Below are 15,961 nucleotides of genomic sequence, written 5' to 3' on the forward strand. Positions count from 1 at the left end.
TCAGTCTTTCTCCAAATCCCAAAAAAAACATATGGCCCTTGTTTCTACCTATTCCTACTAACTCTTTACAAACTTGGCAATGTCTGGGCTGGAGAGACGACTCAGTGGGTCAGAGTATGTACTGCTCTTGCACAGGACGAGGGTTCAGGTCCCAGCTTCCACACCAGTGCCTCACACCCCCTGTAACTCCAGCTGTAGGGGAGCTGATGACTCTGGTCTCAGAGGGCAGCTGCATTCACAGGGCAAACTCCCACACACGGCACATAATTTAAAACAAATGTTTTAAAAATAAGTGTTTTTAAATTTACAATTTCTGTTATCCCGGAGTGTTTCTGGTTAAGATTTAGTCTTAGCATTTGGTGGTAGCTTCACAGCTGGTGGTGGAGCCCTGGGCTTTGCACATGCTCAGTGAGCGCATCTACCACCGGGCTACATTCCCAGCCCTGATTTATTTTTAGTTTCACAGTTGCCATTTTGCTGAGTTCATCTAAAACTCAGTGCACTTGGGGCTTTCCACACTTCAGGCCATAACCTCAGGAATAGGATGCTTTTATATATTCAAATTTCAGGCTTGGGCCTGTATCAAATGTTGGGGTTTTCAAAAGGAAGTTACAGGAAGTATTCTTTCATTATGCTTGCCAAAGTCTGCCACCTTGTCTCCTCTAGCTCACTGGTTTCTTATCTGGACGGATCCAATAAACAGCTCACATGACCTCTAAGTACAGACAGCCCAAGCATCTAAATGTTAATTACATAAAAATAACAATAGCTGACCTCCACCAGCTGACTTGTTGACCCTAAATCGAAAGCTATTCTCATATAAATCTGCACACTTGCTCATAACAACTGCATTCATAATTACCAAAATTCTCAATAAGGGAAGAGATAGACAGGCTGTGGTGCATCCGTACAATGAGGTGCCACTCAGAAACCAAGATAAAAGCGTTATCAAGTCACAGAGATGAGAAGAATTCCCCCCCCCACCTCCCACTTCCAGCCTGGGACGTGAAGCTCATCAACATGGAAGAATTTTACACACCCCCTGCTGGATAAAAGAAGTTGATGTCTAGGTGGGTATGGCATGATTCCAATTATGTGATGTTCTAGGAAAGGCAAAACTATAAAGATGGGGAAATGAATCAATGCTAGGACAGATATTTATAGGTGGTAAAACTATTGTGGCTGCTACAGCGGTAGAGATGTGGTCATTCAGTTGTCCAAACCCACAAAACACAGAAAGGGAAGTCTATGACACACTACAGACCTTAGACAACAAAGCATATCTACATTACTTGAAATGCACTAGAGGAAGATGCCAACAATGGTGGGGAGGACACGTGGGAAATATTTTTTTTTAATTAAGTAACTAATCTTTTTTTTTTTAAATAAAACTTCTGAACCAGTAGATCTATGGGGCTGTTCTGTTCTGTTTTGTTAAAACAGAGCTCATTATGTAGTCTGTCTGGCCTAGAGCTTTCTTGGTAGACCAGGCTGGCTGCAAACCCACAGGAAGCCATGGCTTCTGCTGGAATTACAGGCTTGAGCAACTACACTCACCAAGTCCTATTAATCATTAAAATCTTCTGAAAATGTGGGCTGTGCATGATGGTACACACCTAAAGTCTCAGTACTGGGTAACTGAAGCTACATGGAAGGTTTTGTGCCAGCCTGGGCTACAGGAAACTAAAGTAATTATTAATTAACTTGTTAGAAATGACCTAATGGCATGCTGCAGCTTCCTAGGAATGACTAGAAGCAAGGCTTTAGTGACTTGATCATTTTCGCAAATTAGACTTTCTGAAATGGGTGTGCCACACTTGGGTTACTTCCTGTGAAAGGACCAGCCGCTTCCAGCCCCCCATCCTCCCACCCCATCCTCAGTCCTTCACAGGGCTGCTCATCTTCACCCGTCACCTCTCCACCTCCTGTCACCTTCCCGGGGCATTCTCTGAGATCAGACTGTCACCCACACAGATCAGTAAGTCTCCAAACCAGATACTTGGTGTGGCAGGCGAAAGGAGCACCCACCCTGAAAAAGAAGTGTTAATCTCCGGAATCACTTAATAATTAAACAGATGAAGTGGAATTTGCAATTATAATTAAATTGAGGACTTTGAGATGGGAGATTATTCAAAATTATCCTGGTGGACACAACGTAAATGCAGGGCTCCTTAAGAATAGGGTGACGTGGTTGCTGGGGGTTTGGTGTTGTTTTTCTGTTTGCTTTGCGTTTTTTCAGTCAGTGTCTCACACTGTAACCAGACCTCAAACTCAAAGCAATCCTACTTGCCTCAACCTTCCATATGCCAGGATTAGAGGCAAGATCTACCGTGCATGAATCTGTTTTTGAAAATGAAAGTCATGGGCTAGAGAGGGTCTGCGTTCACCATAGTGAACCCACTCGGGGAAGCTGGGTTTTCCTGTGACCCTAAGACTGGGGGCTGAAACAGGATGGTCCTGGGGCTCGGTGGCCAGTCAGTCCAGCCAGTGTGTGAACTCCATCAAGTTCAGTGAGAAACAAAGACACTCAAATAAATGCACAGTGCGCGCGCACACACACACACACACACACACACACGTTGTAGGGAAGCCACTTGTTCGTTTCCCGGCTGCCCAGACTCCTGAAATAACCACACAGGATTAATTAAATCACTGCTTGACCAATTACTTAAGCATATTGCTAGCTAGCTCTTACATCTAGAATTAACTCATCTCCATTATTTTATATTTTACCATGAGGCTCATGGCCTACCAGCAAGGTTTCAGCATGTCTGACTCTGGTGACGGCTCCATGGCTTCTTTCCTGACTCCGCCTTCCTTCTCCCAGCATTCAGTTTAGTTTTCCCCACCTAGCTCTGTTCTACCCTATCAGGCCAAACCAGTTTCTTTCTTTCTTTTATTTTTAAAGATTTATTTATTTATTTATTATACAACTTTCTGCCTCCATGTATACCCACATGCCTGAGGAGGGCGCCAGATCTCATTACAGATGGTTTGGAGCCACCATGTGGTTGCTGGGAATTGAACTCAGGACCTCTGGAAGAGCAAACAGTGCACTTAACCACTGAGCCATCTCTCCAGCCCCAAACCAGTTTCTTTATCAACCAATGGTATCTACAACATACAGAGGGGAATCCCACATGGCACATGGTGATTTTACACATACATATATAAAATACATATATATAATTTTATATTTTATACATACATATAAAGTATATATATATATATATATATATATATATATATATATATATATATATAATGGTGTAGTGTGACTGAGGATGATACCTATGGCCTCCATACCAGTACACACCAACACATGTACCAACACACTCTCATACACCATACACACATGCCCACAAATTAATTAGTCAATTTTTAGAATGAAAATGAAAGTGGCCCATGAGCCAATTCCTGAAAGTAGACTCTAGAGTCTAGGGCAGTGGTTCTCAACCGTCCTAGTGCCATGACCCTTTAATACAGTTCCCCATGTTGTAGTGACCCCACCACTGCCCAGTGGGGGTCTTTTGCAAAGAATTTGGTTATATATTGACTTCCTTTGTTACTGGTGTTAGAAGGTGGTACGCTGTGCCACAGACTATGCAGAGCTCAGAGGACAGCCTCCAGGAGTTAGTTCTCTCCTTCTGCCACATGGGTCCTGCAGACTAAAACTCAGGCCATAGGGCTTGGGAGCAAGCGCCTTGTTTGCTTCTCCTGAGGCAGGGTTTGGACTCACTGTGTAGCCCAAGTTGCTCTGAACTCACAGAGATCCTCCTTCCTCGTCCTCTGGAGTGCAGGGGTTGTGGCATAAACCACCACTATTTTAGTTTTAATTTGAATTTTTAAATTTGAATTTTATGAGTGAGGTAAAACATTTTTTCCCTGTTCTTATAATTCACTTTCATTCTCTTTTGAGAATTAGGGTGATCACTCTTAAGTCAGGATAAGAAAATAGGTTGGGAGAGCAAATGAGCTTCTGCTCCAAGGAGACACCCAGCATCCTCACGCCACATCTGTCTGTCCCTCGAAGACCCCACTGAGCTTTAGGTGAGCTTCTACTTGCCCAGCTTCTAGAGCAGCCCCATGCACAGGCACCACCTCTGCTTTCTCTCAGACAAGTGACCCTGATTGGTAGAGGCAAGTGCCACTCAGACATTGCCGCTGCTGTTGCTTTAATTTTGGTATTTTTTCATCATAAGCTACTTACTTCCCACCATGTTAAAGAATTATGTATAATGTCTACTGAAGGGCTTTTTGCACCCGTTGAACTTTCAATCAATCCCAGTTCCTCTCACGCTAGTCCGAGTCTCACCCTTACCCCCCTATTCAAAAGACTTGTCTTTCTCCACTGGGCTTCCTAGAAGAGCAGATCACTGAATAACATCAAGCCACACATGACAGACTCTAGGGCAATCTGGCTACAACATCTACTGTGCCATTGATCTCAGGATTCATTTGGCTGATCTGACTGACTAGGTGACCTCCTCCTTCATCTGTCACCACTCTGTGTGCCTTTCCTAAAGACTCACAGCCAGGAAGAGGACTACCTTCCCCATAGAGGAGAACTGCTCTTCAGTCAAGGACATCGAAGTAGCTGTTTTCCTCCAGCAAAACCTCTACACAAACTGTCAGGGTGCACATGACTTCACCACTATTTCTTGGGGTGCACTCAGAAGTTTTTCTTAACTTACAGAATATTGTATTTTTTTGCAATGAATACCTCGATTTTAAAAAGAAGGAAGGAAGAATAAAGAAAGAGAGAGGGAGAAGCCATAACCTCAGAAAACATAAAACACCAAACTACTCAAAAGACTTGCTTTATAACATGCTAATATTTTTGTAGCAGTCCTAGAAGTCCTGGAATGTGACCTGTAGACCAAGCTGGCCTTGAACTCACAGAGATTCTCCTGCCTCCATTTTATGTTGGCATTACCAACATTACGATTTTGAGCTCCAAAGAGATTTTAACTAAACAGAGTAGTGCCTCCAGAGGGAACACTGGACCAAGGGATGATTCATACACAAGGCCAAGCAGAGGGAGAAAGCCTGAGATCCCAGCTTTGCTCAGAATGGTGTGCCACTTCAGATGTGAATTACCTGCTGCTGGAATTTTCCATTTAATATACCTCAGCTATAACTCACCATAAGTAACTCAAAACTCAAAAAGAGAAACTGTGGCTAAAGAAGGATTCTGTAGTGTTCAATAAATACAAGAGAGGAAACTGTCGCCGTGGTGTTTTGACTCGTATTCGTTGCTCAGCAACACCAACCTGGGCTCATTCGTGAGCTGCTGGATGAGGCGCTACAGCATAACCACCTAGGAATATGGGTCCATGCTTAGCCCCGCAATGGCCATTTAGGAACTAGTGATGGGAGAGACAACAGGATCGTTATCTGGGCACTGCTGTATGAAGTTCCCTGGTTCTCAGAGGAGACTAAACATATCTATCTGTTCAGAAGGTGAGGCGTCACTGGCTGCTGTTCAGTTTCTTAATGGAGTCGACTCAAGCAAACATGTCTGACCTGTGGCCCAGGGCTCCACGTGTCCCAAGATAGCTATGAACTCAGCCCAACACATTTGTGACAATATCGTCTTGCAATGTCAAAAGGATGGAAGATTGGCACAGCAGTTAGAGGTTCAAGTGGGAAAAGGGTGAAATTATCACGGTGGAGAGAGAGATCTTATTGAACGACACAGCAACAGGGCTAGACAGGCTGTCTATCATGTGTTTTCAGAATTAGACACCAAAAACCTTATGCATCTTAACATTATCTTTTATAGAAAGCTCTGGAAATCACAACTGTCAAACAGGAAGAGGATGGTACCTTGTGTTTTAAATAGTTATTAGGGGCTGGGAATGTAGCTGAGTACCAGTTACTGAGAGACGAAGTTATGGTATTTTAACTCAAGTATGGAACACTAAAGAGTGTACACAATGATCACAGTACATAGACATACCTTACTGAGTGGGACACATAGGCTGTCGTGACGACAGGTGACATGGCTAGCGGAAACAATTCGTTATCTGACAAGTGACCCAAAGATACTGTGGTATGGATGGTGGAAGGTGATGGACTCAGAGAGGCAGTAGTTGCGATGAGAGGCCACCGGAAGAATTTATAACAAGAATGGCATGACTCAAATTACATTTTAAGAGTTCTCTGAGTGACTTGGAAAACGGCAAGTTCGAAGCAGAGGAACATAGAATGTTTGCCCGGGATGGCAGCTGAGCAGCAGCAGGCTTGGAAAACAACCAGCAGAGGTGGGGAAGAGGACCAAGGGTTCCTGGGGAAGGTGAGGAGGAAGGGTTCTGTGTGTGTGTGTGTGTGTGTGTGTGTGTGTGTGTGTGTGTGTGTGTGTGTGTTTTCAGAACACAGTCTCACTATGTAGCCCAAGCTGGCCAGAAACTCAAGAGCCTGAACCTCAACTTCCCAAGTACTGGGGTTACAGTTGCATGTACCACACCTGACTGGGAAAGTACCCCATACGCTGGAGCATTTGAAAGGGAAACGGGGGAGTGGGGCTCCAGACAAAGAAGGAAATAAGGTAAACAACGAAAAAATGACAATGATGCTATCCAGGAAAACCAAGAACAAAAAAGTGGTCACAGTGTATACGCAGCTCTGAGTAAATAGTCCTCTTGTGGTCTAAGGGTGTGGGCAGTGACAGTGGTTTTTTTTCTCTCTTTCTTCCTTATGAAGACAGTGTGGTCCTGGCTGGCCTCGAACTCACAGAGACCCATCTGCCTCTGCCTCCTGAGTGCCAGAAATATATATGTGAAGAAATGGTATTTAACAACAAAGACTCTAAGTGAAGAAAATATTATATGTTAATTATTTAAAACATGGAAACTTCTGTAACTTTGAATTCTTTTTCTAAATAAAAAGTTAAAAGTAGCGTCATGATTTTATAGGGAAGTGGGAATGGTGGCATAAGAGCGCTAAGGCCTCTGTCATAGCCATCATCGGTAGACAGCGCCTTAAGTGGCTCCGCCCAGAAAGGGTAAGCAGGAGCCAGAGCAGAGGTTCTCAACCTGTGGGTCTCAACCCCACAGGGGTTGCATGTCAGATATCCTGAATATCAGATATTTTCATTACAATTCGTAACAGTAGCAAAGTTACAATTTTGAAGACGCAATGAAAAAAAAAATTGTGGTTGGGGGTCACCACAACATGAGGAACTGTGTTAAGCACTGAGCTTGAGAGGTGGTTCAGTGGCTAAGAGCACTCGCTGCTCTCCTGCAGGACCAGGGTTCAGCTCCCAGCACTCACACTGCAGCGGACAACCCCTAACTCCAGTTCCCGGATCCTACACTCTCTTCTGGCCTCCTCAGGCACTGTAGACACGGCATGTACACACACACATGCAAGCAAAAGCCCCATACACATCAAATAAAACTAAAAGTGCCATCTGGACACAACAGTGCACTTCTATAGACCCAGCTACTCAGGGGGGTGATGCCAAGAGTTTGAGATCAGCCTGGACAACACAGCAGGATTCCACGTGAGGGAGGGGAGGTACCAGTAACTGCGGAGAGAAAGAGCTAAGATTTTCAGTAATGGTGAGGAAAGCCTATGGGGTTAGATTGGGCACGCAGGAGAAAAACACTCTTTCTTAAGTCATAAAGAAGTACTTAGATTTTTTTTTCAAAGCATGTCCTTTTGTTACTATACTTTTTTTTAAAGTATTTGCCTTGATTAGGCAAAACCCTCTATCTTTCTAAGTATCCCAAATTTTGTCATGGATTTCTTGTTTGTTTTTTTTTCTCCTGAAAGGTAGGTTCCATATCATTCTTACTAAATTTTTTAAATAAAATAAGAAATTTGTTTGTTTGTTTGTTTTTGGTTTTGGTTTTGGTTTTTCAAGACAGGGTTTCTCTGAGTTCCAGGGGTCTCAACAGCCTCTTCTGACCTCTGAGGGTACCAAACATGCCCATGGTACATATACATACATACATTCAGGCAAAACATAAAAACTTTTTTTTTTTTGGTTTTTTCGAGACAGGGTTTCTCTGTGGTTTTGGAGCCTGTCCTGGAACTAGCTCTTGTAGACCAGGCTGGTCTCGAACTCACAGAGATCCGCCTGCCTCTGCCTCCCGAGTGCTGGGATTAAAGGCGTGCGCCACCATCGCCCGGCAAAACATAAAAACTTTTTTAAAAAAAATCTAAAAATTTTTTTTCATTTTTCTTTTTAATTAGAGCTGTGTGTTACAGGACATGACAAGCCAAGGCAAGATTGCAAGTTTGAGACTCCAGCAGCTCAAAAAAAAAAAAAAAAATAGAGAAACATCCTAAATGTAGTGCAAAATACCACATGGAGTCAATCTGCAGCAGCTGGTATAGGAGAAGGAAGGCAAGGCAAACTCCACAGACTCCAAAGCACACAGTATTGAGAAGAGCCTTGAGCAAGCCCAGCACTGCACCGGGGTGGGGGCCACTCTAAGGCCAAAGGTTTGGAACAGAGGAACAGCTGTGGGCTGATAGCTGGGTAATGAGCTAATTAGGAAGGGACCCAAACTTCCTCTGGACAATCTCCAGGTAGAGTGAGGGGTCCCATCCAAGGCAGGAGTAGGGTGCTGATCATGACTGGGAGGCTATTCCAGACCCAGAGCCGTGGGCCCAGGAAAGCCGCCCTTCAGGCACGGGCAGGACCTCGTGCTCAAATGAGGCTCCTGGAAACCCGCTAGGGTGAGAGGATGTGATTCTCTCTGTCTCTTCTGGAACTGGTTCTACAGTCGCCTGTGCATGCCCACGGCGGAAAGGCACTTTTGTCTGAGCACACCCTCATCTGAAGAGTGCCATCTCGCATCTGTGCTGAAGCTCTGGAAACCACGTCACTGATAATTGTCTCCTTCTGGTGTGGAACCATCAAAGTTAACCAAGATAAATCGCATAGCACTGCCTACCCAACTCTCCCCACCCATGTCATGAGCCCCCTAGAGACCACCAGGGGTCTGTATGCAAAAGCTAAGAGCCTTTATTGCAAGCTCGAGTTAGGGCTCTCTGTCCCTCTGCACAGTGGTTGGATTAGGGAGAGCAGCATTAAGCTCAGTTATGGCAGGGGGAAGTAAAGGACGGGGCAGTAGGGGAATTCCGGATTCAGATAAGGGTTGCACTCCTGATTGGACAGGAGTGGGGTGGCAGGAGTCTTGTCAAACGAAGACTGGTACTGGTGTTGCTGCAAGGAAACTGAGAACCTATATATAAGATGTTCTTAACGTTCTGGAGCATCTGGTACTTGTTTGTCCTAATTCTGATTGGTCCCCTGCAGGGTACAGTCTGTGGCTTTTCCTGGTTCTTGTAAAGGTGAGGCCTAGTCCCCGTAGTGCTTGTCGGCTGCACTGATGTTAAGTTAGGCCTCTTCAGCCATGAGAAGTGATACAAGCTGAAGAGCGTGCACAGATAACAAGGCAAACCTCATCAGGGCTGATCCCATAGATTTCTATTTTGTCTCTTGGATCTCATTCTGTAGCCCAAGATGGCCTGGAATTCATGACACAGCCTGAGATGACCTTCAACTTATGAAAGGAATCCCCCTGCCTCGGCCTCCTAGCCACTGAGATAATAGGCATGAGCCACCATGGCTGAGTTCTTGTTTTCGAAACTACTAACAATGGGGCTGAAGAGGTGGCTCCGATTTTAAGAGCAATTGCTGCTTTTACAGACGACCCAGGTTCAATTCCCAGCCCTCACAACCACCCATAATTCCAGTTCCAGAGGCTCCAAGGACCTCTTCTGCCCTCCTGGAAAGTGTATACACATGGTGCTTATACATGCTTATACATGAGGGAGAACACTCGTAAACATAAACCTTCAAATACACTTCTTGAATACTGATTACTTCCTTGTAAAGCAGACCTACCAAAAGGTTCCCTTATGTGTTTTTCTGTTTATTTTTCACTTATTTGTCTATTGGGGGGCATGCAGGGTGCCACAGTATACATGTGGAAACCAGAGGAGAACTTGTGAGCTGCCATGTACGTGCTGGGAATTGAACCTGGGTCCTCTGGAAGACCAGCCAGTGTTTTGCTATTATTTTGTTTTGTTTTAAACCAGTGTTCTTAGCTGCTGAGCCATCTCTCCAGTCCACAGAAGACAACTTGTCGGACTTGGTTTTCTCCTCCCACTGTGTGGGCTCCAGGGATCAAACTCGGGTTGTCAGGCTTGACGGTAAGTGCCTTTACCCACTGAACCATCTCACTAGCTCAAAAGGTTCCTTTAAATAACTGTTTTCATAGGACATTTGCATAAAATGAGTGTGTCAGCTAAATTTTCAGGAGCAGCATTGAATTTGATCATGATCCTCTCAGCTTCGGCCTGTTCCTCTCTGAAGCCGGTGATAGCTACTTCCTGATTGTCTCCTTGGTCCCTGCCTTTCCCTGTCCCCTTTCTCCTTCTTAAATCAGGCATCCAGCAAATGCTGTTACTGCCACTCATCTTCCTCCTCCTCCTCTTCTTCTTTTTTTTTTCTTTTTTTTTTTCAAAACAGGGTTTCTCTATGTAGCCCTAGCTGCTCTATAACTAGCTCTGAGGGACCAGGCTGGCCTCAGATTTACAAAGATCCCCCTGCCTCTACCTCCCAAGTGCTGGGATTAAAGGTGTGAGGTTCCATGCCTGGTTACTGTCTCTTTTGTTTAACTTTAATTTTTTTTATTTTAAAGTAAGCATGCCACAGCATATGTGTGGAGGTCAGAGGTCAACTTGTGGGAGTTGGTTCTGTTCTTCCATCATGTGGGCCCAGGGGATTGGATTCAGGTCCCTGGACTTCACTGTGTGTGCTTTACCCACTGAACCATCTTGGCCCCCAAAGTGCTTACTCTTCGACTTATCTCTTCATCCTTTCTCCTGAGTAGCTGTCCCTAACGTCCTTTGTCACTTGTGCCAATAGTAACAACAGCTAACAATTACAAGGTACAAGTCACTACGCTCAACTCTATAATTTAATCTCTCAAGGCTCTCATGGAAGAGACCGGCATTATTTCCACTATTATATACAGAAAAAAAAGGCAAAAACAGAAGCTTTGGGACTTAAGCAACCTGCACAAAGTCGCCAAGCCATTGATACAAGTTAGCCTAAGAGGCCCTGCTGCCAGCCTTGGATGTCATGCTTCTCCATGCACTGTCCCAGGGCACCCTCTCCCAAGAAGCAGAGGGGTCTCTGCCAGCTGGTCGCTGTTGACCAGCAAACACTAGAGGACTTGCTGACAGGTTTGCAATGTCCAAAATGTTAGAATACTCCCAAACTCTGATAGCTGACACCCTGTCCTCTCGCCTGGAAAATACTCCTCTGACAGGACGTCCTCAATACTCATCAACCTAGCCCAGAGCTGCGGGGCGAGCCTGGAGCTATGGGGCACGTGCGGGGTGAGCATGGAGCTGAGGGGTGAGCCTGGAGCTGTGGGACGAACCTGGAGGTGTGGGCAAGCCTGGAGCTGTGGGGTGAGCCTGGAGTTGTGGGGCAAGCCTGGAAATGAAGGGTGACCCCGAAGCTGCTGGGTGAGCCTGGAAGTGCTGGGTGAGCCTGTAGCTGTGGAGTGAGCCTATAGCTGTGGGGTGAGCCTGGAGCTGTGGGGTGAGCCTGGAGCTGTGGGGTGAGGGAGCTGTGGGGTGAGCCTGGAGCTATGGAATGAGCCTGGAGCTGTGGGATGAGCCTGGAGCTGTGGGACAAGCCTAGAACTGCCGGGCAAACCTGAAGTTGCAGGGTGAGCCTGAAACTATAGGGCAAGCTTGGACTTTCCAAGAGAGCCTGGGGCAGAGGGAGCTTTGTACTCAGGCCTCTACAGGTGTAACACCTGACTAAATATTGTTCATTGTCACTTCTGCCTCCACAAACCAGTTCCTCCTGCTGACTTCCTCCTTCAGGACACCCCCCCACCTCATTCTCCAGTTCCCCTTCCACAAAAGCTCTAGGCCCCTCTCCTTGCTTCAGCTGCTGACCCGCAGCTGACTAACCTAGCCTATGGCTTTAATTATATCTATCTCTGTGGTTTCTATATCTGCCTCCCTTCCCAGTCCATGACCTCCACCCTGGAACAGACTTCTCGATTCAGTTTCCTTGGCACCAGATAACTACTCTCCATTCCCAGGACCCTCCCTCCCCTATATTCCTGACAGAGTCCAGCTATATAGCCCAGCTTAGCCTTGAACTTTCAATCTTTCTGCCTCAGACTCCTGGAATTATAGACGTGTGCTGCCACAGTCAGCCCTCCCCTATATATTCTTTTTTTTTTTATAATCAATGTTTCTTTTTTTTTAAATATTTATTTATTTATTATGTATACAATATTCTGTCTCTGTGTATGTCTGCAGGTCAGAAGAGGGCACCAGACCTCATTACAGATGGCTGTGAGCCACCATGTGGTTGCTGGGAATTGAACTCAGGACCTTTGGAAGAGCAGGCAATGCTCTTAACCGCTGAGCCATCTCTCCAGCCCTCCCCTATATATTCTTGAGGTCAAACACCTACAGCCAAAACCTTCCCTCTCAACCAAAAAAAAAAAAAAAAAAAAAAAAAGGCCAGGCAGTGCTGGTACATGCCTTTAATCCCAGCACTTGGAAGGCAAAGGCAGGAAGATCTCTGTGAGCTTGAGATCAGCCTGGTCTACAGAACTAGTTCCAGGACAGCCAGAGCTACACAGAGAAACCCATCTTGAAAAACCAAAAGAAAAAAAAAGGCACCTTCCCTTTCTACCTCCCTCCCTCAGGAGATGTCTATTGTTCCAGCAAAGCTGGTGACAGACTGAACCCCAGCAAATGCCACACCTGCCAGAGGGCACTTCATTTTTAGTCTACGGGCACTGGTGTTTCACCTGCATGCTTATCTGTGTGAGCCATCAGATGCCCTGGATCTGGAGTTACAGACAGCTCTGAGCTGCCATGTGGGTCCTGGGAATTGAACCCAGGCCCCAGTGCTCCTAACTGCTGAGCCATCTCTCCTAGAGAGCACTTTATATAGAGCAAATACTTATTAAACCCAGGGAGTCAGTGCCTGCTTATGTTTTCAAACTTCTCTGCCTCATCCAGCCACAAGTTTCTCGACCATGAAACACGGCCACTGTTCCAACCTCAACTCGGTCAAGTCTTTTTCCCTGTTTCCTAAAAAGCATGACTCCTTGGCAAGTGGCCTTTCTTCTAACAGCTCCCTCTGTGCCTTTTCTCCCAGGTCCTGATGCCCCGCGAGTCCCATCTGCCTCAACTGAGGTATACACAATGCAAGCATGCAAGTCCCATCTGCCTCAACTGAGGTATACACAATGCAAGCATGCAAGTCCCATCTGCCTCAACTGAGGTATACACAATGCAAGCATGCAAGTCCCATATGCCTCAACTGAGGTATACACAATGCAAGCATGCAAGTCCCATCTGCCTCAACTGAGGTATACACAATGCAAGCATGCAAGCTGATGTTGAGGATTTCACTGACGGTCAGATCTTGTCTACCTGCCAAGAACTCCTGACCTGCTGCAGGAGAAAGGAAGACTCTCACGAACGTGGTGGCCTGACATGTCCCACACGCACTGGAGGGACTGGCTCACTCTCAATGCCACCCCCTTGGAGACACGTGGGAGAGCAGTTAGTTCATGAAGAGCTCTGGGCCACTATTCATCAGCTCTAGGGCCTTGAGAATGTTGCTTAAACTCTGTCACTCAGTTTCCTCATCAGTAAAATACCACGGTGAGTCAGTTCCTTCCAAGGGTAACTGGGAGGTTTAGCATTTAAAGGACCTAATAATCCGCACAGGAAACAATACAGTCATTTTCATTATTTGAATCAAACAACTGCAGGAACTAGAGATGGACAACACCTTTGCAAAGTGTTACTGGGACCGCAGGTAGCTTTTGAAAGCAGACCAGAAACCCCACCCCCTCGATACACCACCACCACCACCATTACCCCTAGACCTTCACCCAAGTCTCAACTCAGACTCCACTATGCCCCTCCTCCTATCCATTCCTGTCAGGATGCCCATGGGACTGCTGGAGGCTGCCAAGAGTTTCTGAGGATGAAGGCACAGCCTCCCGGGTGCTGGGATTTAGCGTCCAGCTCTGGGTTTTTAGGTGACTTGGAAGAAAAGGAAAGAAACCATGGCTCTTACTGCTGGGTTCTGGGACTGATGGAGAAGGGTCCTGGGTCCTTAACTGAACGCAAGCTAAGATATCCAGAGTCGAAGGGCAACAGCAGTCTTTTCCTGAACACTTTGACTAAAGCCTGCTCCAGGGCCAGATGTGCTGCAGGCATCCCCGGGACTGTGCGAACATACCATCCGCTTAAGCCTCTGTACCTCAACTGTTGGTCAAAAAATACTCTACTGTGAATGCATATAGGTCTGTCCTTTTTCCCACAGTATAAAAAGTCTGGAGATTCACCAGGTTTCCTATGAGGACCAAGTAGAAGGTTGCTAATCCTTGTAACGCTAACCCAGCCCTTTGCCTTCCTGTCAGGGCCCCAAAAGGACCTCACAACCTCAAGCAAAAGGAACACGATAGGCTCTAACTGTCGTCGCTGGGGCCACAGCAGAAGAATGGTGTGGTAGGCAACTCTTAGCTTAAAGGAGGAACAGTCAGGGTCCTAGAAAAAGGTCTGGGTCAGCGTCTTACCCTGCCTTAAAACTACAACGGTGCTTGGAGGATAGGTAGTTGCAGGGTAACGATATGAGAAAAGGATGTCTAAATGAAGCGGGGAGAAGACCTGGTACCTAGGAACTACCAGCTCTCACACGCGCGATGGCTTTCCGGGGGTGCTCTGTGGCCTGGGAGGGAAATCAGAAAACGGGACTGCCAGGCAGGGCAAAGTTCCAGCCGAGAACCCCAGCGTGATTGCCACACGCCCATGTCCCGGTTCTCCCAGGTCTGCGGGACTCGGCACCGCGGGGGCCTGCCGGCTCCCTGCTTTCGGGCTTCAGTTTTCAAGCGTGAGAACCAGGGGTGACGTCAGGTCCCAGGTGCTCTGGGGAGGGCGCGCTCCGGACTCAGCGCGGCCCGGGGAACAGATTTGCCGGGTAGAGGCGCACACCCTGAGCTAGCTCCCGCGTGCGCTCACTCACCCAGAAGTTTGCCTTGAACAGCGAGCCCGTCATGCCGGCGCCGAGGGCTGGACGCGGAGGACAGCGGGTGGCGACGGAGGACAGCGGGTGACGGCGGAGGACAGCGAATGGCGGCGGAGGACAGCGGGCCGAATCACGCCGGGAACTGCGACCGTCAGGGCCAAGGTCCGGGCGCAACTTCGGAGTTCCACTGTCGCTCCGGGAAGCCGCCCCGGGTCCTAAGCCACGCCCGATTGCGCTCGCCCCGCGCCCCGCCCGCTCCACGCACCTGCAGAGGGCAGCCCGCCCTGGCCCTAGGGCGCGGCTGCACAGGCAGCTCCGCCGGGGGCTGCCAGTCTGAACCCCGTCCTGTAGGACCCCTGAACGACTGTCAGAACCAGCGCTTCTCCCTCCGGAAGCCCACTCCGGGCTCTTCCCACCAGGCCCTCTCGGTCTCCTATTTGCTTATGGTACCGATGCTACAACTAATGGAGAACACGCACCGCCCTGGTGACTTCAGGTTTTAGTCTAAAATGCCAAGAAAAAAATGCATTACCGATGTTTCCCGTCAACTCTACATCCTAACCTGAATTCAGTTAAGAACCCTTCTCCACCACCAGTCTCACCCATCAGTAAGAGCCGGGCTGCTTCCCTCGCCCGCCCGACAGACTCCAAGGAAAAAGGAGGCTCTCATCTGTAAATCCAATACTGAGGGAACAGACTGGAGAGTGTGCGTTTCAAATCCAGCCTAGGCTACAGTGTAAGGAGACCTTGCCTCATAAATAAGCCAACCAAATAGGACCCCAGGGCAAGTCAGACCCTTCCTTGTCAGGTAGTAGACAAAGTGTTGCTCTGTTCGTGTGCCTAGCCCCAAGACTGAAACTCAGAGAGGCTGAAAGACTTGCCCGAATTCACACTTATTTAGGGGATGAAGAT

General features: G+C 47.2%; 1 protein-coding gene across 1 annotated transcript in view; it reads right to left on the reverse strand.

The window, feature by feature from the left end:
* Positions 1 to 15,230, reverse strand: part of Pstpip2 (proline-serine-threonine phosphatase interacting protein 2) — a 73,145-nt gene extending 57,915 nt beyond the window's left edge. Inside the window, exon 1 of the mRNA XM_057788761.1 lies at positions 15,047 to 15,230. Coding sequence (XP_057644744.1) covers positions 15,047 to 15,079 — 33 coding nt within the window. The 5' untranslated portion in view covers positions 15,080 to 15,230. The remainder of the gene's footprint in view (positions 1 to 15,046) is intronic.
* Positions 15,231 to 15,961: the final 731 nt, after the last annotated feature.

Source organism: Chionomys nivalis, chromosome 14 (genome assembly GCF_950005125.1).
Source record: "Chionomys nivalis chromosome 14, mChiNiv1.1, whole genome shotgun sequence".
In the NCBI taxonomy this organism is placed as follows: domain Eukaryota; kingdom Metazoa; phylum Chordata; class Mammalia; order Rodentia; family Cricetidae; genus Chionomys; species Chionomys nivalis.